Genomic DNA, 23,934 nt, shown 5'->3' on the forward strand with positions numbered 1-23,934 from the left:
TTTCGCCGTGCATTTTTGGGTAAAATGACTAATGTCACTGCAAAGTAGAATTGGCGACGCAAAAAATAAGCCATAATATGGATTTTTAGGTGGAAAATTGAAAGGGTTATGATTTTTAAAATGTAAGGAGGAAAAAACGAAAGTGCAAAAACGGAAAAACCCTGAGTCCTTAAGAGGTTAAGGGGTTAAAATATTTTACAATATTCAGGACAGCATTTACAATTTGTTTGTATAGTGTAACAATATTTTGCAGCACTGGACACAGTTTATCACCATACACATCAGTCCCTGTCCCCAATGCACATAATCTATTTTTCCTACACTAAACACACTAGGGCCAGTTTCATGAGATGTCCTTTGAAGTGTGAGTGAATGCGTGGAGATATATCAGTAAGTGTGACATCGGCATGTCTCCCATGATTGGCTGTTGAGGTCTCATATAGAGGTCATTGCTGCAGCGCTGTAAACACCGAATGGCGGGGGTCCGTTAAACCGATGAAGACTAGTTGCCAGCTGTTTGTATTTAGACCAACGAAAGTCAAATCAGCCTGTAGACCGCTCATGGATAGGAAACTGTCAAGAGATTTGACTTTCCTTTTAATAGGCCTACAGTAGTTTTGGATCATTCTTGTAATAGCAGCTATTTTTATTAACAAAAACAGGTTTATTTTCACACATTCAGGTATATTTTATATTAACAATTCTACAACTATTATATTAACATATATGCAAATTCATATATTATATGGCACTACATTGCACATTTACATTAGTATAGCTATGTCTGTATTGGTCTATAGCTACTTTCAAAGTTGTATGTGGCTCTATCAATTTGGCACTGAATAGCCATAGCTCAGTTATCTTGGCAATATATAGTACAGTGACCCCCCCGACTTATGATGGCCCCGACATATGATCATTTCAACATATGATGGCCTCTCAGAGCCCATCGTATGTTGAAGGCAGCATCGACATATGATGCTGCTGTGTCGGGTCCATCGTACAAACAGCTATCTGACAGCGCTGACAACTTCAGCAACGGACAGATAGTTGTATAATGTGCCCCGTTCTGCCTCCTGTTACTCACATGCTGTCCTGCTAACTCACGCAGGCTTCCACTGTGAGCTCCGTGTAAGCCCCGCCCCCCAGTGCAGCCATAGCCAATAGCCTGGAGCATCTTGCTGCAGGCATCCAATGAGCTGCTGGCTGCCCTCCCCTTCCTTTCCTATAGAGCTGTAGTCGGCAGGATCGTAATGGAGGACATTCTGTCCCCCCTGAAGGTATTTAAAGAACTGTACAGTACTGTATGCGATGTCACACATCACATACAATACATATACACACTATACACCCCCATACATCAATGTTTCCCTATCAGTGTGCCTCCAGCTGTTGTTAAACTATAACTCCCAGCATGCCCAGACAGTCAATGGCTGTACATGCATGCTGGGAGTTGTAGTTGTGCAACAGCTGGAGGCACCCTGGTTTGTTAAACACTCCACATACAATGGTCATCCCAGAACCAATTAGCAGTTTCCCATAGAGATATGTATTCAACATACAATGGTTCCGAGGCCCCAGAACCAATTACCATTTTTACATAGACATATGTACTCGACATATGATGGTTTCAACATATGATGGTTCTCCTGGAACCAATTAATATCATATGTTGAGGGACCACTGTAGTACTATAGAGGCACTTCTGCCACATGGTCTACTAAGCTTGTATTTACCTCCACTTGCTAAGTCACTGTTGGACATAAGTACAGTGGTCCTTCAACATACGATGGTAATCCGTTCCAAATGGACCATCGTTTGTTGAAACCATCGTATGTTGAGGGATCCGTGCAATGTAAAGTATAGGACAGTGGTTTACAACCTGCGGACCTCCAGATGTTGCAAAACTACAACACCCAGCATGCCCGGACAGCCGTTGGCTGTCCGGGCATGCTGGGTGTTGTAGTTTTGCAACATCTGGAGGTCCGCAGGTTGTAGACCACTGTTAGGGGATGTTGTACTCACCTGCCCCCGCCGCTCCGGACCGTCACCGCTGCCCGTGATGTCGCCTTCCATCGCTGTCGCCACGTCCCAGGGGTGTTCCCGACGCTCCGGCAAGGCCTCTGCTTCCCCAGCAGCCGCTCTCTCCGTCGCCGCCATCACGCCGCTCCTATTGGATGACGGGACGTCGTGTGCAGCGACATGATGATGATGATGATGACGACGATGGAGAGCGCCGACAATGCAGGGGATCCTGAAGAGGACGCGCCGGAGCCCCGAGGACAGGTAAGTGATCGTCAGCGGACCACACGGGGCACCGTAAACGGGTATCCGGTGGGGGCTGAAGCAGTCTACGCTGCCGGATAGCCATTTATGCGATGGCCCCGACATACAAAAGCATCGTATGTTGATGCTGCCTTCAACATGCGATGGCCTCTGAGAGGCCATCGCATGTTGAAATGATCGTATGTCGGGGCCATCGTAGGTCGGGGGGGGGGGTCACTGTATAGAATTCTGAATCATTCTGTTATTCCTGCAGAGGGCAGTAATTCATCTACTAGTGAGAAGAAGGAAAAATGATAGAGGCAAAGCACAGTGCACAATAATACTTAGACTACAAAGCTCCTCCAACAGTCTGCTTTAACCATGGCTATGGTCTGTTATCTATATGATTGCATAGTCTGCATTGACTGTATAGTGTCTTACACAGTCAAGTGAGTCTCTTTTTGAGAATACATTTACATTTTATAACAGAACACATAGCATGTCAAAGGTTATATCATTTCTGAAATGCTCTGATAGAGAATCTGCTGGTTTATAGAATCTATAGGATACACAGATTACTTTGTTGTATTTTGCTTTTCAAGACATAGTTTCACAAAGGGTTAAGTTGTTCTCTGAGAGCGCCAGGTCATCACTTTTAATGCCTGTCTGGCTTATATCTCGTATTGTGCTTTTAAAGATCTCTGCCACCGAGGCCTCTAAATGTGACCGGAATACTTTGCTTATTAGAACATAAAGGATAGGATTAATACAACTGTTAACAAAGGCCAGGCTGGTGGAAATGGGCATTCCAATCCTAAGCCATTCACTATATGCGTCACTGCGGTGAATATCCAGTTCCAGCAAGCTAAAGATGTGATATGGAGTCCAACAAAGGAAAAAGGCCACTACGACAGCTAGAACCATCCAGAAGTATTTACTGTCTCTTTGTGTGGTTCTTCTTTTCATTTGGATAGAGAGGATTGTATAACATGTTACCATGGTTAGCAAAGGGAAGAGATATCCAATAAAGAATTTTATCAGTGTCAGAGAAGTGTGGACCTTCTGGATAATGGAATAATCAGTTTCATGGAAATGGTTGAAGCATATGATATTAGACCTACTCATCTCTGTATCTCTGAAGTACAAGGAAGGGCTTGCAATAAATGCAGCAAGTAGCCACACAAAGCCACTTACGATTCCCGATAACTTCATTGTACGATGCCGCTGTGAAATGTGCTACATTATCGTCATGTATCTGTCTAGGCAAATTACTGTTAGAAAGAAGACACTCGCAAACATGTTAAGAATGGCAATGAAAGAATTCAGTTTGCAAAATAACTTTCCGAAAGGCCAGTGAAAATCTGTAGCTACGTAGGTGATATGCAAGGGCAGAAATAATACAAAGATTAAATCTGCAATGGCCAGATTGAGAAACCATATAGTGCTTACACTCTTCTTCCATTTAAATCCAGTGAACCAGATAACCATGACATTTCCTGGTACTCCAAGAAGAAATGCCAGCGAGTAAATAACAACAGACACCATATGAAGTGCATGAGTTTGGGTCTCATCATGTGATGCCTCTTCAAAGTCATCGTAGCTGTAGTAATCGAAAGCGGAGTCGTTCATTGTTGTGTTCATGGTGGAATGGGTGGAGCTGGGGAGAAAACACATGAGTGAAAATTATGAAGAAACCACACATACTGCTTTTATAGAGTGTATAAGCTACACACACACAATAGCAAACTGAAAACTTTTATAATGTAAAAACTATGTTCATAACAAAATAACATTTTCACTAATTCATTTTTTAAAGGGATTTTTAATTTTTTTTGCACTTTAGTTTTTTTTTTTTTCTCCTCGCCTCCTAATAGCCATAATGCTTTAAAATTTCCCATTATCTTTTTTATGGAGGTCCATACAATTAAAACAATACCAAATTTGTATAGGTTTTATTTTATAGTACTACTTTTTTATTTTTATTTACTTTTTGTACGAAAATAAGTATGCATAAAATTGTGACCCCTGTAACCCTTATTATTCGGTAGACTTATGAGGCTTATTTTTGTGCCGTAATCTGTTATTTTTATTGGAACCATTGTGGCATTGATCATTTTAACAGCTTTTTATTTTTTATTTTTTCTTGGATGTGATGTGATCAAAAACACAATTCTGGAGTTTGGTATTTTTTTTACGTTTACACCATTTACTGTAAGGGATGAATAATGTTATATTTTAATCATTCAGGGAATTACGCACGCGGCAATACCTAATGTTTATTTTTATTATGTTTACATGTTATTTATATAGGAAATGGGAAAAGAAGGGTGATTTGAACTAATAATATGGAAGGGGCCACAAACTGGACTGTACGAGAGGTAAGCTCTCTGGCTACCTCCACAGTGTATAGTCGGAGATCAAGTCCTGGGAAAAAAAATTGCAGGCACTCACCCGATAGATTTCCACTCAAGGGCTGGTCCTGCAGGACTCCTGCTAATGGGAATGGTGTTCCTGCTGTTGAGAAAGTGCAGGAACTCAGTTCCTGCGGACTTGAGCCCTGGTTACTATAGAATCTGTCTCCTGCAATAAGCCAGAGAGAGAAACACTCGGCCAAGTGCTTATCCCGCGTCATTAGAGGTAGGGGTCTAAACACCCAGATCAAAACATTTGACATGACATAGTGATGCATTCTATAGACCCTTTATATATCCCCCAGAGAGCTGTGATTGGCTGGAACCATCTGGCCAATCACAGCTCTCTGCTGGAAATATGAATAAGTGATGTGAATTCTATTTACATCACTGGCCAGCCAGAGTATAGTGCAGAGATGCGAGCGCAGGAGAAAGTTGCTCCATCTCTGCAATAAAAAGGACAATCGCATCGGCTGTCAGGAGTGACACCTGCTGTGATCTGTCTATTAGCACATGTACTACAGCTCCCATCATGGAACAGTCTGTTCCATGCTGGGAGTAGTAGTACTACCAAAAAATGTAAAAAAAAAAAGAAAGAAAAAAAGTGAAACACACACACACACTTTATTAAACAAAATATTAAAATACATTAATAATAAAAAAATATTAAAAAATTAATTATAAAAAATATACAAATTTTACATTTAAATGGCCCCTTTCTACATTTTTATTATTGTTGGCTGCATTTTTAGGTCCCAGCCCACCCACATAAATTGATACCTGTTTAAAAATGAACATTAACATTTTTTTTTTTTTTTGGTGGCTTTATATTTTTTTTATACACCCAAGAATGGAGTCTACATTTTATTCTATTCTGCCAGAGCAGAGAAAATCATTAACTGCAAAGGTCACAGATAGAGATGAGTGAACTTTTGAAAAATTTGATTCGGCCAATTTGCAGAATTTTTAGAAAAAATGTGTTTCGATCCGAATTTATTTGCGGCGAATCTATATTAAAAACAGCTATTTTTGGCCTACAGAGCCTCAATAGGGGTGTAGAACACTTTGCTTTGTTCTGACATGCATATGGAGTGTGCCGGGGTAGTGAAATAATAGTTATTCAGAAGGACATGCAGATTACCGGCATCACTATTAGAATCACTGCCGCAGAGCGGCACAATGACAGAGCCTGGATGTGGTATCTATATGAGGAGACCATATGGTGGCTGAATGACACAGCGTGGAGGTGTTGACAGCATTAGGAGACCATATAGTGGCTGAATGACACAGCTTGGATGAGGCTGAACCATGAGGAGACCATATAGTGGCTGAATGACACAGTTTGGATGAGGCTGAAGCATGAGGAGACCATATAGTGTCTGAATGGCACAGCGTGGAGGTGTTGACAGCATTAGGAGACCATATAGTGGCTGAATGACACAGTGTGGAGGTGTTGGCAGCATGAGACCATACAGTGGCTGAATGGCACAGCCAGGAGTTGGCAGCAGCATGAGTAGACACTAGGCCTTCACAATCCCTAAGATTATAAGATGAATTCTGAAATTTAAACCGAAGATTTTGGGTAGCTAGTGCTACCATAACAGAATTTTTATTCCCAGACCCAGGCCCAGCAGCATCAGTAAACCATATATTGCCTGAATGGCACAGCCTAGAGTTGGCTAAAGCACAAGGAGACCCCACGGCTTCACAATCCCTAAGAAAAAAAGACAAAGTTTGAAGTTTAAACTGAAGATTTTGGGTAGCTAGTACTGTAATAACATAATTTTATTCCCAGACCAAGGCCCAGCAGCATCCGTAAACCATATATTGCCTGGATGACAACACAGCCTGGAGTTGGCTGAAGCATGAGGAGACCATATCGTGTCTAAATGGCACAGCCAGGAGTTGGTAGCAGCATGAGAAGACACTAGTCCTTCACAATCCCTAAGATTATAAAATTAATTCTGAAATTTAAACTGAAGATTTTAGGTAGCTAGTGCTACCATGACAACATTTTTATTCCCAGGCCCAGCAGCATCAGTAAACCATATATTGCCTGAAAGACACAGCCTGGAGTTGGCTGAAGCATGAGTTGACCATATAGTGTCTGAATGGCACAGCCAGGAGTTGGCAGCAGCATGAGAAGACACTAGTCCTTCACAATCCCTAAGATTATAAAATGAATTCTGAAATTTAAACTGAAGATTTTAGGTAGCTAGTGCTACCATGACAACATTTTTATTCCCAGGCCCAGCAGCATCAGTAAACCATATATTGCCTTAAAGGGGTAGTCCAGTGATGAAAAACTTATCCCCTATCCTAAGGATAGGGGATAAGTTTGAGATCGCGGGGGGTCCGACCGCTGGGGCCCCCTGCGATCTCTCTGTACGGGGCCCCGGCTCTCGGCCCAGATAGCGGGTGTCGACCCCCGCACGAAGCGGCGGCCGACACGCCCCCTCAATACATCTCTATGGCAGAGCCGGAGATTGCCGAAGGCAGCGCTTCGGCTCTGCCATAGAGTTGTATTGAGGGGGCGTGTCGGCCGCCGCCTCGTGCGGAGGTCGACACGCCCCCTTCCAGCGGGATGTCGGGGCTCCGTACAGGAGATCGTGGGGGGGCCCAGGGGTCGGACCCCCCGCGATCTGCAACTTATCCCCTATCCTTAGGATAGGGGATAAGTTGCTCACCACTGAATCACCACTGGACTACTCCTTTAATGACACAGCCTGGAATTGGCTGAAGCATGAGGTGACCATATAGTGTCTGAATGGCACAGCCAGGAGTTGGCAGCAGCATGAGAAGACACTAGGCCTTCACAATCCCTAAGATTATAAGATGAATTCTGAAATTTAAACCGAAGATTTTGGGTATCTAGTGCTACCATAACAACATTTTTATTCCCAGACCCAGGCCCAGCAGCATCAGTAAACCATATATTGCCTGAATGGCACAGCCTAGAGTTGGCTGAAGCACGAGGAGACCCCACGGCTTCACAATCCCTAAGAAAAAAAGACAAAGTTTGAAATTTAAACTGAAGATTTTGGGTAGCTAGTGCTGTAATAACATAATTGGCAGGAGTTGGCAGCAGCATGAGAAGACACTAGTCCTTCACAATCCCTAAGATTATAAAATGAATTCTGAAATTTAAACCGAAGATTTTGGGTAGCTAGTGCTGTAATAACATAATTTTATTCCCAGACCAAGGCCCAGCAGCATCCGTAAACCATATATTGCCTGGATGACAACACAGCCTGGAGTTTGCTGAAGCATGAGGAGACCATATCGTGTCTAAATGGCACAGCCAGGAGTTGGTAGCAGCATGAGAAGACACTAGTCCTTCACAATCCCTAAGATTATAAAATGAATTCTGAAATTTAAACTGAAGATTTTAGGTAGCTAGTGCTACCATGACAACATTTTTATTCCCAGGCCCAGCAGCATCAGTAAACCATATATTGCCTGAAAGACACAGCCTGGAGTTGGCTGAAGCATGAGTTGACCATATAGTGTCTGAATGGCACAGCCAGGAGTTGGCAGCAGCATCAGAAGACACTAGTCCTTCACAATCCCTAAGATTATAAAATGAATTCTGAAATTTAAACTGAAGATTTTAGGTAGCTAGTGCTACCATGACAACATTTTTATTCCCAGGCCCAGCAGCATCAGTAAACCATATATTGCCTTAATGACACAGCCTGGAATTGGCTGAAGCATGAGGTGACCACATAGTGTCTGAATGGCACAGCCAGGAGTTGGCAGCAGCATGAGAAGACACTAGGCCTTCACAATCCGTAAGATTATAAGATGAATTCTGAAATTTAAACCGAAGATTTTGGGTATCTAGTGCTACCATAACAACATTTTTATTCCCAGACCCAGGCCCAGCAGCATCAGTAAACCATATATTGCCTGAATGGCACAGCCTAGAGTTGGCTGAAGCACGAGGAGACCCCACGGCTTCACAATCCCTAAGAAAAAAAGACAAAGTTTGAAATTTAAACCGAAGATTTTGGGTAGCTAGTGCTGTAATAACATAATTGGCAGGAGTTGGCAGCAGCATGAGAAGACACTAGTTCTTCACAATCCCTAAGATTATAAAATGAATTCTGAAATTTAAACCGAAGATTTTGGGTAGCTAGTGCTGTAATAACATAATTTTATTCCCAGACCAAGGCCCAGCAGCATCCGTAAACCATATATTGCCTGGATGACAACACAGCCTGGAGTTGGCTGAAGCATGAGGAGACCATATCGTGTCTAAATGGCACAGCCACGAGTTGGTAGCAGCATGAGAAGACACTAGTCCTTCACAATCCCTAAGATTATAAAATGAATTCTGAAATTTAAACTGAAGATTTTAGGTAGCTAGTGCTACCATGACAACATTTTTATTCCCAGGCCCAGCAGCATCAGTGTCACGATTCGGCTGGCTGGAGGTGGATCCTCTGTGCCAGAGAGGGATTGGCGTGGACCGTGTTGGTGGACCGGTTCTAAGTTGCTACTGGTATTCACCAGAGCCCGCCGCAAAGCAGGATGGTCTTGCAGCGGCGGTAGCAACCAGGTCGTATCCACCAGCAACGGCTCAACCTCTCTGACTGCTGAAGATAGGCGCGGTACAAGGGAGTAGACAAGAGCAAGGTCGGACATAGCAGAAGGTCAGGGCAGGCAGCAAGGATCGTAGTCAGGGGCAACGGCAGGAGGTCTGGAACACAGGCTAGGAACACACAAGGAAACGCTTTCACTGGCACAATGGCAACAAGATCCGGCAAGGGAGTGCAGGGGAAGTGATGTATAAATAGGGAGTGCACAGGTGAACACACTAATTAAACCTGCTGCGCCAATCAGTGGCGCAGTGGCCCTTTAAAATGCAGAGACCCGGCGCGCGCGCGCCCTAAGGAGCGGGGCCGCGCGCGCCGGGACAAGACCGACGGGGAGCGAGTCAGGTACGGGAGCCGGGATGCGCATCGCGAGCGGGCGCCTCCCGCATCGCGAATCGCATCCCGGCTGAGAGAGACATTGCAGCGCACCCGGTCAGCAGGTCTGACCAGGGCGCTGCAAATGCGAGGAAGTTGCGAGCGCTCCGGGGAGGAGCGGGGACCCAGAGCGCTCGGTGTAACAATCAGTAAACCATATATTGCCTTAATGACACAGCCTGGAATTGGCTGAAGCATGAGGTGACCATATAGTGTCTGAATGGCACAGCCAGGAGTTGGCAGCAGCATGAGAAGACACTAGGCCTTCACAATCCCTAAGATTATAAGATGAATTCTGAAATTTAAACCGAAGATTTTGGGTAGCTAGTGCTACCATAACAACATTTTTTATCCCCAGACCCAGGCCCAGCAGCATCAGTAAACCATATATTGCCTGAATGGCACAGCCTAGAGTTGGCTGAAGCATGAGGAGACCCCACGGCTTCACAATCCCTAAGAAAAAAAGACAAAGTTTGAAATTTAAACCGAAGATTTTGGGTAGCTAGTGCTGTAATAACATAATTGGCAGGAGTTGGCAGCAGCATGAGAAGACACTAGTCCTTCACAATCCCTAAGATTATAAAATGAATTCTGAAATTTAAACCGAAGATTTTGGGTAGCTAGTGCTACCATGACAACATTTTTATTCCCAGGCACAGCAGCATCAGTAGACCATATATTGCCTGAATGACACAGCCTGGAGTTGGCTGAAGCATGAGGGGACCATAAAGGGTCTGAATGGCACAGCCTGGAGTTGGCAGCAAATGAGGAGACAATAGGGCCTCACAATCTCTAAGAATAAAAGATGAATTTAGAAATTTCCATTGAAGATGTATGGTACCTAGTGCTACTATATATATATATATATATATATATATATATATATATATATATATATATAATGTCCTAGGCCCAGCAGCATCACTAAACCATGTAGTTGCTGAATGACACAGGAGCAGGCAGCAGCATGAGTACACAAGAGGGGTTCACAACCCCTAACTAGTGGTCTGAGCTGAGGGTTATATGAAACAAGGAAAGAAGTAAAAAAATAATTTAAAAAAATATGGATGACTTATTTAAACAGGAACAAAACCGCACTAGGCCTTTTGGAGAAAACAATGTGGTGGGTAGGCATAGACAACAATATAAATTTAGGGAAATGTAATAGTAAAGATACATATTCAAGAGTAATATAGCAATATACACACAAAAGAAGACAAAGTCACCCAGCTCCTTCAGGTGTTGTCAGGCATGCGGGAACTAGAACTCTATTAGTCTGTGTCACTTGAGCTCCTTAAAAAAAGTTAATTCTCAGGAAAGTCCTCTGTGATTATCTTATACCATCCAGGCAGCAATGTAGTGGAACCAAATACAGCTGTCCTAGCTTACTGTGGATAGGGAAACCTCCAATTATTGGGAATACTTCTTTCCCACCTTAAGTGATGGGTTTCAGGACTGGCCTCTGCTACAAAGTCCTTCTTATAAGCTTTACTTGCCTTCAGATTCCAAAGTCTGGTATCCCTAAAAGGCCTTGGTAGTTATATGCCAGTTGTTAATCATAGAAATTTCAAAGATCACATCTAGTCTGCATGAGGCTGGAAGTAAGTGACAAATAAGTGTTTTTGGATCAGTTCAGAAACTTGGAAAACAATGCTGAAAGAATGCTGATAAAATCTTGAGGACTGCCTGTCTCTGTCTCATCCTTAAAGTGTTACTGTCATTAGTAAGAAAAAAAATGCTTAAATCAGTGTAGTAATGTGCCATAAGACTTGTATGCATAATACTATGCATGTGTTAATAAGTAAAATACCTTCTGATCTTTGTATTACTGTGATGAGTCTTTCTGCATTTCTCTGAGAGGCTGGGGGCATTTCCCCTGGAGTATGATTAGCTCCTCTTCTCTCTTCCTTCTCCTCTCCCTCCCTCTCCCATCATGAGGTCTACACAAACATTTTTACATTTGCAAAGTTTTCTACCTAAATGTATGCTCTATATAACTCTAATGCAGCCATGTGAAACTACATGGTACAAGGACAGAAGAAGAACCTGCATTTTGTGCCAAAATATAAAGATGTTTAAATTTTAAAAGCTTTGTAACCAAAGTGCGTGCTTTCTATAACCCTAAAGCTGCCATGTGGAACCTATATGGTACAAATACACAAGAAATGAGTTCATAAAATGACCAAAGAGAAACCATTTTGCATATAAATAATAGTTCAGCACCTTGTATTGCTGGTCACTGTGCATGGAAATGTTCTCCTTAAAGATTGCAAGTTGTCTGTGCTCTAAGGAACAAAATAGACCCCCCCCCCCCCCCCTCCAGATATTTTGGTCCTTTTTTGATGGACCGAAAAGGCTGGATTTTCTGGTTTGCAAAATTAAAAAATCAGAGACATCTAGTGGCCACTTTTAAACCCTTTTATCTTATCTTTAGCAATCAATTTTTTTAATGAAGTATATTAGTTAGATTAGTATATTAGTTATTAAGGAAGTATTTGATGCAAAAAAATGTCATAAAAAATCCAGGCCAGTGAATAGGCTTTGTCACAGACAGTCCACATTGGTTTGCAAAGCATTTTATCTGTGCTGGACATTAAAGAGAACCTGTCATCACTTTCATGCTGCCTGAACCCCAAGTCATTGTACCGGTACCCCGTGGCTTCTCCCTTCTCCTCTGGCCTTGATTGATAGATCTCTCCCTATATTGAGAGAGCGATCTACTAGTGAACTATGTCCTCAAGGTCTCATTAGGCTGGTTTCACACATAGCATTTTAAATATTTATGTATTTTATTTAATTTTTGGGGGGAAATAAAAAATGTATATAATAGGCTTTCCCATTTGTTACATAGTGATAGCATATCTCTAGAATCAGTGGGAATCCTACTTTTGTGACTTGTGCATCACATAAGAAATAGTGAAAAGATCACAATGCCAAAGCAGTGATGAAGCCTCTTTATGCTAGGGGATTAGTGGGGGTCCCACAGGTTGGAGCCCCATCAATCTGTAACGGGTCACGGCAGGTGGTGGATCCTCTGGGCTTGTGTAGATGATGCCGTTAGCCATGCCAGGGAGCAGAGTCTAAGGTGCCGCTGGTTTTCACCAGAGCCTGCCGCAAAGCGGATGGTCTTGCTGCGGCACCCAGGTCGCTACCCCTGGCACGACTCGTCCACTCAGGTAGCTGGGATGTGGTGTGGCACAAAAGGAAACTGGCAAGACATGGTCAAGGTAGCAGTAAGTCAGGACAGGCGTCACAGGTGCAGGGTTAGGTAACATAACAAGGAACAGGTATACAGATATCAGGAACACAGGTACACAGTAGCTTTCTCTAGGGCACATAGGCAACAAAGATCCATCAGGGAACAAAGGGAGGGGCTGATACTTAAAGACAGGGTGCAGGTGAAGACAATTAATTGAGTACTGGCCCTTTAAATGTAAGCGTTCCAGGCACGTGCGCCGGAGCTGCGAGGACAGGAAGACCATGGAGGTGAGTGACGGGCTGGGATTCGCATGCAGGCACGTTCCCACGATGCGAATCCCAGCCCCGCTGGCAGCGGGGACATGACAAGAGAGCACTCACGGCCAGCATGTCTTGCTGGAGCGCAGATGTTACACAATCATAAAATGATGCCATATCCTAGTGATATTCAGATACTTCATGATACAGGAATACTACTTTAAATAGGCCTGCAATTTTAGTTACCACATGTTCTTATGAAGAGGTATTAACTGGTTTCCCATCACATGTGAGCCGAGGCTCTAAACAATCGAATAGGGCTAGTTGCAGTTCCTGGGAGGACACAGCACTATACCAGCACTACATTGCCCTTCTCAGGACTGGTGGGATTCCTGGAAACTGGACCCTCATTAAGTATAGAGTGATATCATATACTAGTTATATGCCACCAATTAAAACCATTTAAAGGAGGTTGTACTTTTAATTTTACATAATGTGACCATAAAGTCATAAAAGACCATTTTCACTGTAACTGAGGCTGATATATTACCCACAGTTTCAAAGGAATACAGCCCATGACCCTTACTGCTGAGCTGATCTGGGTCTGCTAAAACAGCAGCAACTTAGTACCCAACGATCACATGAACACTGAGACAGAAAGCAGGAAGCCTTTGGTTCCTGCTTGTGTACACATGATCGGGAAGACAGGTAATACATCCTTCCTGTCCTCTGTCTGAAGTGCCTAGCTGCCACTAATAGCCAGCTCTCCTCTCACTGCCACTGCAAGTTTGTTTAGGAGTCCTTGCAGAGTTAACAGTAGACATCTTGATGTTTGGATCTTTAAAAAAAATTATATATATTAACATATACCACACTTGTGGTATATATCATGCTCACTATAGTTTGGCATACACCAGGTGCAAACACCGGAAGCATTTCCTGACTCTGAATATAGGAAAACAGCAAAAAAAAGTCAACATGCAACATAACCCATGGGTTATTCAAAAATCTCAGAAACATCTTTTATTGTGGACAACACAAGGTCACCAATACAGAGGCAAACAGAGCGATGGCCATTATGTGGCCTTAACACACCTTCTTCTGGGCCACAATAAAAGAAGATTGTGAGCTTTTATGAACGTGAATGTGACTGCCACTTCTACCAACTGGGTATTATTTTAATCTGAGCACCAACATGTGATAATATAAAGCTGCTTGTGTGTGCACAAGCTTCCATTGGATGTGTTTAAAGTGGATATTTTGAGGGTAGCGTTTATGATCTTCTTACTGCTATTTAGAATTATTCTTATTACAGTAAAATCTCCCTTAGTGGACACCTCTCAATAGGGGACACCTCCCAATAGCGGACAGTTTTTAATTCCCCAGCAGAGTCCCATAAGACATAATGTATTTGCACCCTTCCAATAGGGGACACTTCCAATAGTGGATGCGGACACACTCAAGAGGGGACAAAACAATCCCATTAGGGAACAAAACACTCTCAATAGGGGACAGCCAGGATTATGTGCCGGCCCTACCTTGTACACAGGGCTGCTGTTAGGGGGTACAGCCAATACCCCAGTAAGGGGCCCAGGCCACCGCTGCACCCCCCTACAGAAGCACCAGCACAGAAGTAGAGGACTGATGTTTAAACAGTGGTCTCCTGCTTCTGTATGTCCACCGGCCACATCATTCACCCCCCTCCTTCCCTGATCCCCCCCCATGCCACTTTATTCCCCTGTGCCAAATCACCCCCCCCTTTATCACCCCCTGTGCCACATAATTTCCTCTTGATCACCCGCCCCCGTGCTATTTCATTCCCCCTTTATTACTCTCTGTCCAAATTCATCACCCCCTCTTTACCACCCCCCTGTGCCATTTCATTCCCCCTTTATTTCCCTCTGCCACTTTATAAAGAGGGGGTGATGAATTTACACAGGGTAATAAAGGGGGAATGAAATGGCACAGAGGGATCAAAATAATGTGGCACAGGGGGTAAGGGGGGGGGGTAATTTGGCACAAGACACTGAGGAATAAGGTGGCACAGGGTATAAAGGGGGGATGAAAAAACATGTTGTTCTGTGACTGCATGTAAGAAAATATAAGCATTACACATCTTTCTGACATGTCAAGATTAGTTTTCCAGGAAAAAAAAAAGAGCTGGTACTGAGAAATTTTACTCATTTCCTCAAGGAACATAAACAGTGGAGAGCACATGTCACAATATAATCAATCCCAGATTTTTGCCAGTGGAAGAAGATCTGGTAGATATGGATATTATCAATCTGCAGACATAATGACACTACATTAGTACTGCACCAGCTGATTGGTTGGCTGCATTTTAGCATGGTGCATTGATGGGGTATTCCCATCTGGACATTTATGACATAATCACAGGATACACCATAAATGTTAAATATATACGGGTCCCATCTCTGGAACCTGCACCTATCTTGAGACCAAGGGCTCCCCCTCCCCTCTTCCTACCAGCTCTCAGCCATTGGAGTTGGTTGGAAAGTCAAAACAACCAAGGCAGCTGTTATACCCAGTTTGTGCAAAATGCTGTTTCCATAACTCCAGAGTTAACGGAAACAGAACAGCTAGTGGTGCTATGTTGTTTATCCAATTTCCATTTACTTCTGTAGGCCCATTGAGCCTTTGTGACCTACCATCCACCTCTGGTGGCTGTGAGCCCACAATGTCAAGATGTTTGGATCCTACTTGTTACGCCTAGCGCTCCGGGTCCCCGCTCCTCCCCGGAGCGCTCACGGCGTCTTTCTCCCTGCAGCTCCCCGGTCAGCGCTGACCGGGAGCGCTGCTCTGCCATGCCCGTTGGGGATGCGATTCGCACAGCGGGACGCGCCCGCTCGCGAATCGCATCCCAGGTCACTTACCCGTTCCCGTCTCCTGCGGTCATGTGCTGGCGCGCGCGGCTCCGCTCTCTAGGGCGCGCGCGCGCCAGCTCCCTGAGACTTAAAGGGCCAGTGCACCAATGATTGGTGCCTGGCCCAATTAGCTTAATTGCTTCCCACCTGTTCCCTGGCTATTTCTAGTCTCCTCCCTTGCACTCCCTTGCCGGATCTTGTTGCCTTGAGCCTAGTGAAAGCGTTTTTGTGTGTTTATACCCTGTGTACCAGACCTTCTGTTATCTCCCCTGACTACGAACCTTGCCGCCTGCCCCCGACCTTCTGCTACGTCCGACTTTGCTTCTGCCTACCCCCTTGTACCTCGCCTATCTTCAGCAGCCAGAGAGGTGAGCCGTTGCTAGTGGATACGACCTGGTCACTACCGCCGCAGCAAGACCATCCCGCTTTGCGGCGGGCTCTGGTGAAAACCTGTAGTGTCTTAGAACCGGTCCACTAGCACGGTCCTCGCTATCCCTCTCTGGCACAGAGGATCCACCTCCTGCCAGCCGGCATCGTGACAGTTATACCCTGTGTACCAGACCTTCTGTTATCTCCCCTGACTACGAACCTTGCCGCCTGCCCCCGACCTTCTGCTACGTCCGACTTTGCTTCTGCCTACCCCCTTGTACCTCGCCTATCTTCAGCAGCCAGAGAGGTGAGCCGTTGCTAGTGGATACGACCTGGTCACTACCGCCGCAGCAAGACCATCCCGCTTTGCGGCGGGCTCTGGTGAAAACCTGTAGTGTCTTAGAACCGGTCCACTAGCACGGTCCTCGCTATCCCTCTCTGGCACAGAGGATCCACCTCCTGCCAGCCGGCATCGTGACAGTAGATCCGGCCATGGATCCCGCTGAAGTTCCTCTGCCAGTGGTCGCTGACCTCCCTACGCTGGTCGCCCAGCAAGCTCGTCAGATCGCCCAGCAGTCGCAACAGATAGCGCAACAAGATCACCAGCTGTCGTACTTGACCACCATGACACAGCAACTCCAGTCACAACTACAGCAAGTACAGTCGCAGCTACAGCAGCAACAATCATCTCCTCCGCCAGCTCCAGCACCCCTTCCGCGGCGAGTGGCCGCTCCTAGCCTCCGCCTGTCCTTGCCGGACAAATTTAATGGGGACTCTAAGTTTTGCCGTGGCTTTCTTTCGCAATGTTCCTTGCACTTAGAGATGATGTCGGATCAGTTTCCTACTGAAAGGTCTAAGGTGGCTTTCGTAGTCAGCCTTCTGTCTGGAAAAGCCCTCTCATGGGCCACACCGCTCTGGGACCGCGATGACCCCGTCACTGCCTCTGTACACTCCTTCTTCTCGGAAATTCGAAGTGTCTTTGAGGAACCTGCCCGAGCCTCTTCTGCTGAGACTGCCCTGCTGAACCTGGTCCAGGGTAATTCCTCCGTTGGCGAGTACGCCATTCAATTCCGTACTCTTGCTTCTGAACTATCCTGGAATAATGAGGCTCTCTGCGCGACCTTTAAAAAAGGCCTATCCAGCAACATTAAAGATGTTCTGGCCGCACGAGAGACTCCTGCTAACCTGCATGAACTCATTCATCTAGCCACTCGCATTGACATGCGTTTTTCTGAGAGGCATCAAGAGCTCCGCCAGGAAAAGAACTTAGATCTCTGGACACCTCTCCCACAGTCTCCACTGCAATCTGCGCCTAGGCCTCCCGCCGAGGAAGCCATGCAAGTGGATCGGTCTCGCCTGACCCTGGAAGAGAGGAATCGCCGTAAGGAAGAGAATCTTTGTCTGTACTGTGCCAGTACTGAACATTTTTTGGTGGATTGCCCAATCCGTCCTCCACGTCTGGGAAACGCACGCTCGCACTCAGCTCTCGTGGGTGTGGCGTCTCTTGATGTCAAGTCGGCTTCTCCACGTCTCACGGTACCTGTTCGGATTTCCACTTCAGCCAGCTCCCCCCTCTCAGCCGTGGCCTGCCTGGACTCTGGAGCTTCTGGGAATTTTATTCGGGAGTCCTTGGTGAATAAATTCCGCATTCCGGTGACCCGTCTTGTCAAGCCACTCCACATTTCCGCGGTCAACGGAGCCAGGTTGGATTGCACCGTGCGTTACCGCACGGAGCCCCTCCTAATGTGCATCGGACCTCATCACGAGGAGATTATATTTTTTGTCCTTCCTAATTGCTCTTCTGAAGTTCTCCTTGGACTACCCTGGCTTCAACACCATTCCCCAACCCTGGATTGGTCCACTGGGGAGATCAAGAGTTGGGGTCCCTCTTGTTCCAAGGACTGCCTTCTACCGGTTCCCAGTACTCCCTGCCGTGACCCTGTGGTTCCTCCTGTATCCGGTCCCCCTAAGGTCATTAAGGACTCTGCCTGCCACAGGAAATGCCCCTCCCCCCCTCCCAGTTCCATCAGGCAAGCTTCTGTGTCCCCTCATGGCCCTCGTCCTGGTGTCACACTGCCCCGTGCCAGGTCTCGCCCTCTGCCCTCTCTCCCCATTCCTACTCCTGCGGTTCTGCCTGCCGTTGAGGAATCCCTCCATCCTTTCCCGGTGTCCTCATCCCAGGGGAGGCAGTTACCCGATAAAGAGAAGGGGAGACCTAAGGGGGGGGGTACTGTTACGCCTAGCGCTCCGGGTCCCCGCTCCTCCCCGGAGCGCTCACGGCGTCTTTCTCCCTGCAGCTCCCCGGTCAGCGCTGACCGGGAGCGCTGCTCTGCCATGCCCGTTGGGGATGCGATTCGCACAGCGGGACGCGCCCGCTCGCGAATCGCATCCCAGGTCACTTACCCGTTCCCGTCTCCTGCGGTCATGTGCTGGCGCGCGCGGCTCCGCTCTCTAGGGCGCGCGCGCGCCAGCTCCCTGAGACTTAAAGGGCCAGTGCACCAATGATTGGTGCCTGGCCCAATTAGCTTAATTGCTTCCCACCTGTTCCCTGGCTATTTCTAGTCTCCTCCCTTGCACTCCCTTGCCGGATCTTGTTGCCTTGAGCCTAGTGAAAGCGTTTTTGTGTGTTTATACCCTGTGTACCAGACCTTCTGTTATCTCCCCTGACTACGAACCTTGCCGCCTGCCCCCGACCTTCTGCTACGTCCGACTTTGCTTCTGCCTACCCCCTTGTACCTCGCCTATCTTCAGCAGCCAGAGAGGTGAGCCGTTGCTAGTGGATACGACCTGGTCACTACCGCCGCAGCAAGACCATCCCGCTTTGCGGCGGGCTCTGGTGAAAACCTGTAGTGTCTTAGAACCGGTCCACTAGCACGGTCCTCGCTATCCCTCTCTGGCACAGAGGATCCACCTCCTGCCAGCCGGCATCGTGACAGTTATACCCTGTGTACCAGACCTTCTGTTATCTCCCCTGACTACGAACCTTGCCGCCTGCCCCCGACCTTCTGCTACGTCCGACTTTGCTTCTGCCTACCCCCTTGTACCTCGCCTATCTTCAGCAGCCAGAGAGGTGAGCCGTTGCTAGTGGATACGACCTGGTCACTACCGCCGCAGCAAGACCATCCCGCTTTGCGGCGGGCTCTGGTGAAAACCTGTAGTGTCTTAGAACCGGTCCACTAGCACGGTCCTCGCTATCCCTCTCTGGCACAGAGGATCCACCTCCTGCCAGCCGGCATCGTGACACTACTGCATAGTTATGGCATATCCTGTGGATATAGCACTAATGTCCAGATGGAAACACTGTTTAAAGATCAGTTCAATGAAAAATAAATAATCAATAAATTAAATAGTAAATATAAATCTTAGGTTGAGTTGTCTTCTAATTTCAAATTATGTCTGTTTCCAGATTTACAAAGAGATGCCACAGCGCTGTTCTAAGGTCCTGAAGGGCTTCTATGTATATGCAGCAATTAGGGATCAGATAATAAACCTCTATACTAATAGGGAGATTATATAGATTATAGATTTTATATACATAATACCGTATATATTTTTATAATAGTATTATAAACCTGGATGACTACCCCTGCGGCAGATGTAATGGCTAACATTTTGGTTGTCATCCAGCTTTGTCAGGAACATATTTAACCCAAAAAGTGGTCATTTCTACTGTGTATGAAGCAAGAAACTTACCAGCAGAAAGTTGCGCCCGCACCCCTTGAACAGGGTGTAGTCAGTAAAAATATGTAAAGCTGAGATCCTCCCTTCAGCCTAATTACACAGAAAACAGTGAGCACAACACCCAAACACTGCTGGACGACTTGGAGAAGAAGCAATAATCAGATTTTTGCAGTAGATCTCAAAATGTACTTAGGATGTATCCCTTTTAGTGTGAGGACTTTTTCCTTTTATATAAAAAATTGTTTTTCTATATATACTTTGAATCATATGCACACATGCATTTGTTCATTGCCGTTGAAATTGATACGTCTTTTCACATGATTGTAGGAAAATACTTTGTTTTAGATACTTCCGTATGTTTATACTTGTTTGTCTCTGGTGCTTTCCTATAGTAGTCATTGACAGTAATAGCGTTGGTTTATCCGAATCAGCAGCTCTAAGAAAAAGTGTTTATTTGCTTTAATATACTAGTAACTTGTGAAAGGGTTAATGCTACCCTGTATATAATGCTTCTCGCTATGCCTGATGAAACAGCGCAAGCGTGGTGAAACGCATTGCATTTTATCCAATATATCTTTCCTACCTTACCTGATGTGTTTGTCCTGGTCAGCGCCGCTAAATCCCACTCCACCCCACAAAGTTGTTATATGAACCTGATCATTTAGTCAGGGAAGGCTGCAGACCAGACCAAAAACCTCACTCACGCTGACCATTGTTATGTGAGTCCACACATCCACCTTTGGTGAGAGTTCCTCACCTATTGTGCGAATTACCTGACAGTGGTTTTACACTTTGGCCCCAACATACCCTAATTTCAACATACGATGGCCTCTCAGAGGCCATCGCGTGTTGAAGGCAGCATCAACATACGATGCTTTTGTATGTCAGGGCCATCGCATAAACGGCTATCCGGCAGCACAGACTGCTTCAGCTGCTGCTGGATAGCCGTTTAATGTGCCCGGTGTGGTTCGGTGAGCGTCACTCACCTGTCCCCGCTGCATGGCCGTTGCTCCCCATCGTCGTCATCATGTCACCGCGCACACCGTCCCGTCATCCAATAGGAGCAGCGTGCGCAGCGACGTGATGACGGCGATGGAGATTGACGATCCAGGGCAGCGGTGACTATCGGGAGCGGCAGGGACACCTCTGGAGCATACAGCAGCTGATAGGTATTGGAAGTATTTAGATTTTTATATAGAAGTAATTTACAAATCTGTTTAACTTTCTTGCACCAGTTGATTTAAAAAAATTTTTTTTCCACTGGAGTACCCCTTTAAGGGGAAGAACATATACACTATTAGTAACTACTGCAGAATCAGATGTATTAAAAAATTTATAATTTTAAATAAAAAAATAATTGCTCCTGCAGAGCCTGGCTGGGACACCAGAGCACCAATCGGATGGTGAGGAGGCAGGTAAGGGCCCTCCCGCCATCAACTCAGCTGATCGATTTAGCTGCGGGTGTACTGATCAGCTCTACTGAGCTGCCAGCAATGTTAGATCCTGCATTTAGATGCCACAATCAACTTTGATCGCGGCATCTAAAGGGTTAATGCCAGGCATTGGTCCAATCGATGATGTCTGCATTATCCATGGGTCCTGGCAGCTGATAGCAACCAGGACCCAGCGGGTATGAAGCGTGCAGAGCAGAAAGGAAATTCAAAAAGAAAAGAACTTCCTGTGGAGCATACAGCAGCTGATAAGTACTGGAAGGATTAAGATTTTTAAATAGAAGTAATTTACAAATCTGAAAGTTTTCCAGCGGAGTACCCCTTTAACTTCTTAAGGACCGGCGGGGACCAGACTGGGATGCCTGCTGAAATCATTCAGCAGGCACCCCAAGAAAACCCCTGGGGTTTCCTGAGCCACAAATCGCTGATCAATTCAGATCAGTGATTTGCGGCGATTTCAGGTCAATCAGGTCACCAGTGACCCAGTGACTTGGAAAAAAAGGGTGATTGGTGCAGTCTGAGATGTCAGGGGAGGCTTACCCGGCATCCGGTGTGGTGGCGGTCATGAGTGGCGGTGGTGGTCTCCTGAGGTGGTCTGTGGCGGAGGGAAGCAACAGCAGGAGGTTAGCGCTGTTTGCCTCCTGCTGTTTCTTAGCAACAACTCCCAGCATACACAGGCAAAGGGCATGCTGGGAGTTTTGCAACAGCTGGAGGCACAACTGCAACTCCCAGCATGCCTTATGAAAAAGTGTGCCTCCAGCTGTTACATAACTACAACTCCCACCATGCACGGACATCCAAAGGGCATGCCTGGAGTTTTAGTAGAGTGCCCCCCCCCCAATAAAAATTAAAGACGACACTGTTTCCAAAACGGACAAAAAGAAGAGACAGTAGCCAGCACTCACCATCCGGGGGTCCTTTATTGCTTGAAACGGTGCTTATACATGCAGACAGCGGGAAGGTGTGAGGAGGAGCTGAGCCGTTTCCAAAACGGATCCTCCAGCTGTTGCAAGACAACAACTCCCAGTATTGCTGGACAGCCATTGACTGTCCAAGCATGCTGGCAGTTTTGCAACAGCTGGAGGCACCCTGTTTGGGAAACACTGCCGTACAGTATTCCCTAATTTAGGCCTCAAATGGCTTTTTCTCCTTTTACCCCTCATGAAAAGGTAAAGTTGGGGTCTACACCAGCATGTTAGTGTACAAAAATAAAAATGTTTACACTAACATGCCGGTGTTTCCCCATACTTTTCATTTTCACAAGAGGTAAAAGGGAAAAAAGACCCCCAAAATTTGTAACGCAATATCTCCCGAGTAGGGGAATACCCCATATGTGGGCGTAAAGTGCTCTGCGGGCGCACAACAAGGCTCAGGATTGAGAGCGCACCATGTACATTTGAGGGCTAAAGTGGTGATTTACACAGGGATGGCTGATACAGCGGTTCTGACATAAACGGAAAAAAAAAAACACCCACATGTGATCCCATTTTGGAAACTACACCCCTCACGGAATATAATTAGGGGTATAGTGAGCCTTAACACCCCACAGATGTTTGACAAATTTTCATTAAAGTTTGATGTGAAAATTAGATTTTTTTAACTAAAATGCTGGTGTTACCCCAAAAGGGGCCATAGGAAAAAAGCCCCCCAAAATTTGTAACACCATTTCTTCTGAGTAAGGAAATACTCCATATGTGGATATAAAGTGCTCTGCGGAGCGCACTACAGGGCTCAGAAGAGAAGGAGCGCCATTGGGCTTTTGGAGGGAGAATTTGGCTGAAATTGAAGGCCATGCGCTTACAAAGCCCCCATGCTGCCAGAACAGCGGAATCTCATGTGACCCTAATTTGGAAACTACACCCCTCATGGAATGTAAAAAGGGGTGCAGTGAGCATTTACACCCCATAAGTGTCTGACTGATTTTTTGAACAGTGGTCCGTGAAAATGAAAAATTAAATTTTTCATTTGTACAGCTCACTGTTTCAAAGATCTGTCAAACGCCAGTGGGGTGTAAATGCTCACTGCATCCCTTATTACATTCCATGAGGGGTTTAGTTTCCAAAATGGGGTCACATGTTGGTTCACACTGCATAAATAAAGTCTGTTGTAGGTGTGTATTGCAATCCTAATGGATGATAAGGGATTCTGTGGCGTACTGCAGTGGGCCCATACAATTTAATAGCCCACACAAAGTCATCTAGTCACTATAGTACATTCAAGCTACTTCCTACACATATATGTTTATTTAGCAGGATTTAGCTTGGTCACGCCTGTTGCAGTACTCCATGCTATATGTTGGCATCCCTTTTTTTGACAGACCTATTAATGACGCGTGAGTTAACTCTTAGACATACTTCATGAAAAAAGCCCCATTGTGAGCACAGTCTTAACTATTTAACTCCATATTGTATAATTTTGGTAATGTAGCAATATGCAATAGTAA

General features: G+C 45.7%; 1 protein-coding gene across 1 annotated transcript in view; it reads right to left on the reverse strand.

Moving 5' to 3' along the window:
- Nucleotides 1-232: 232 nt before the first annotated feature.
- CMKLR2 (chemerin chemokine-like receptor 2) overlaps nt 233-23,934 on the reverse strand; it is a 32,625-nt gene continuing 8,923 nt past the window's right edge. Inside the window, 1 exon segment of the mRNA XM_056533381.1 lies at nt 233-3,922. Coding sequence (XP_056389356.1) covers nt 2,863-3,906 — 1,044 coding nt within the window. The 5' untranslated portion in view covers nt 3,907-3,922 and the 3' untranslated portion in view covers nt 233-2,862.

The sequence above is a fragment of the Hyla sarda genome, chromosome 8 (assembly GCF_029499605.1).
Source record: "Hyla sarda isolate aHylSar1 chromosome 8, aHylSar1.hap1, whole genome shotgun sequence".
NCBI lineage: Eukaryota > Metazoa > Chordata > Amphibia > Anura > Hylidae > Hyla > Hyla sarda.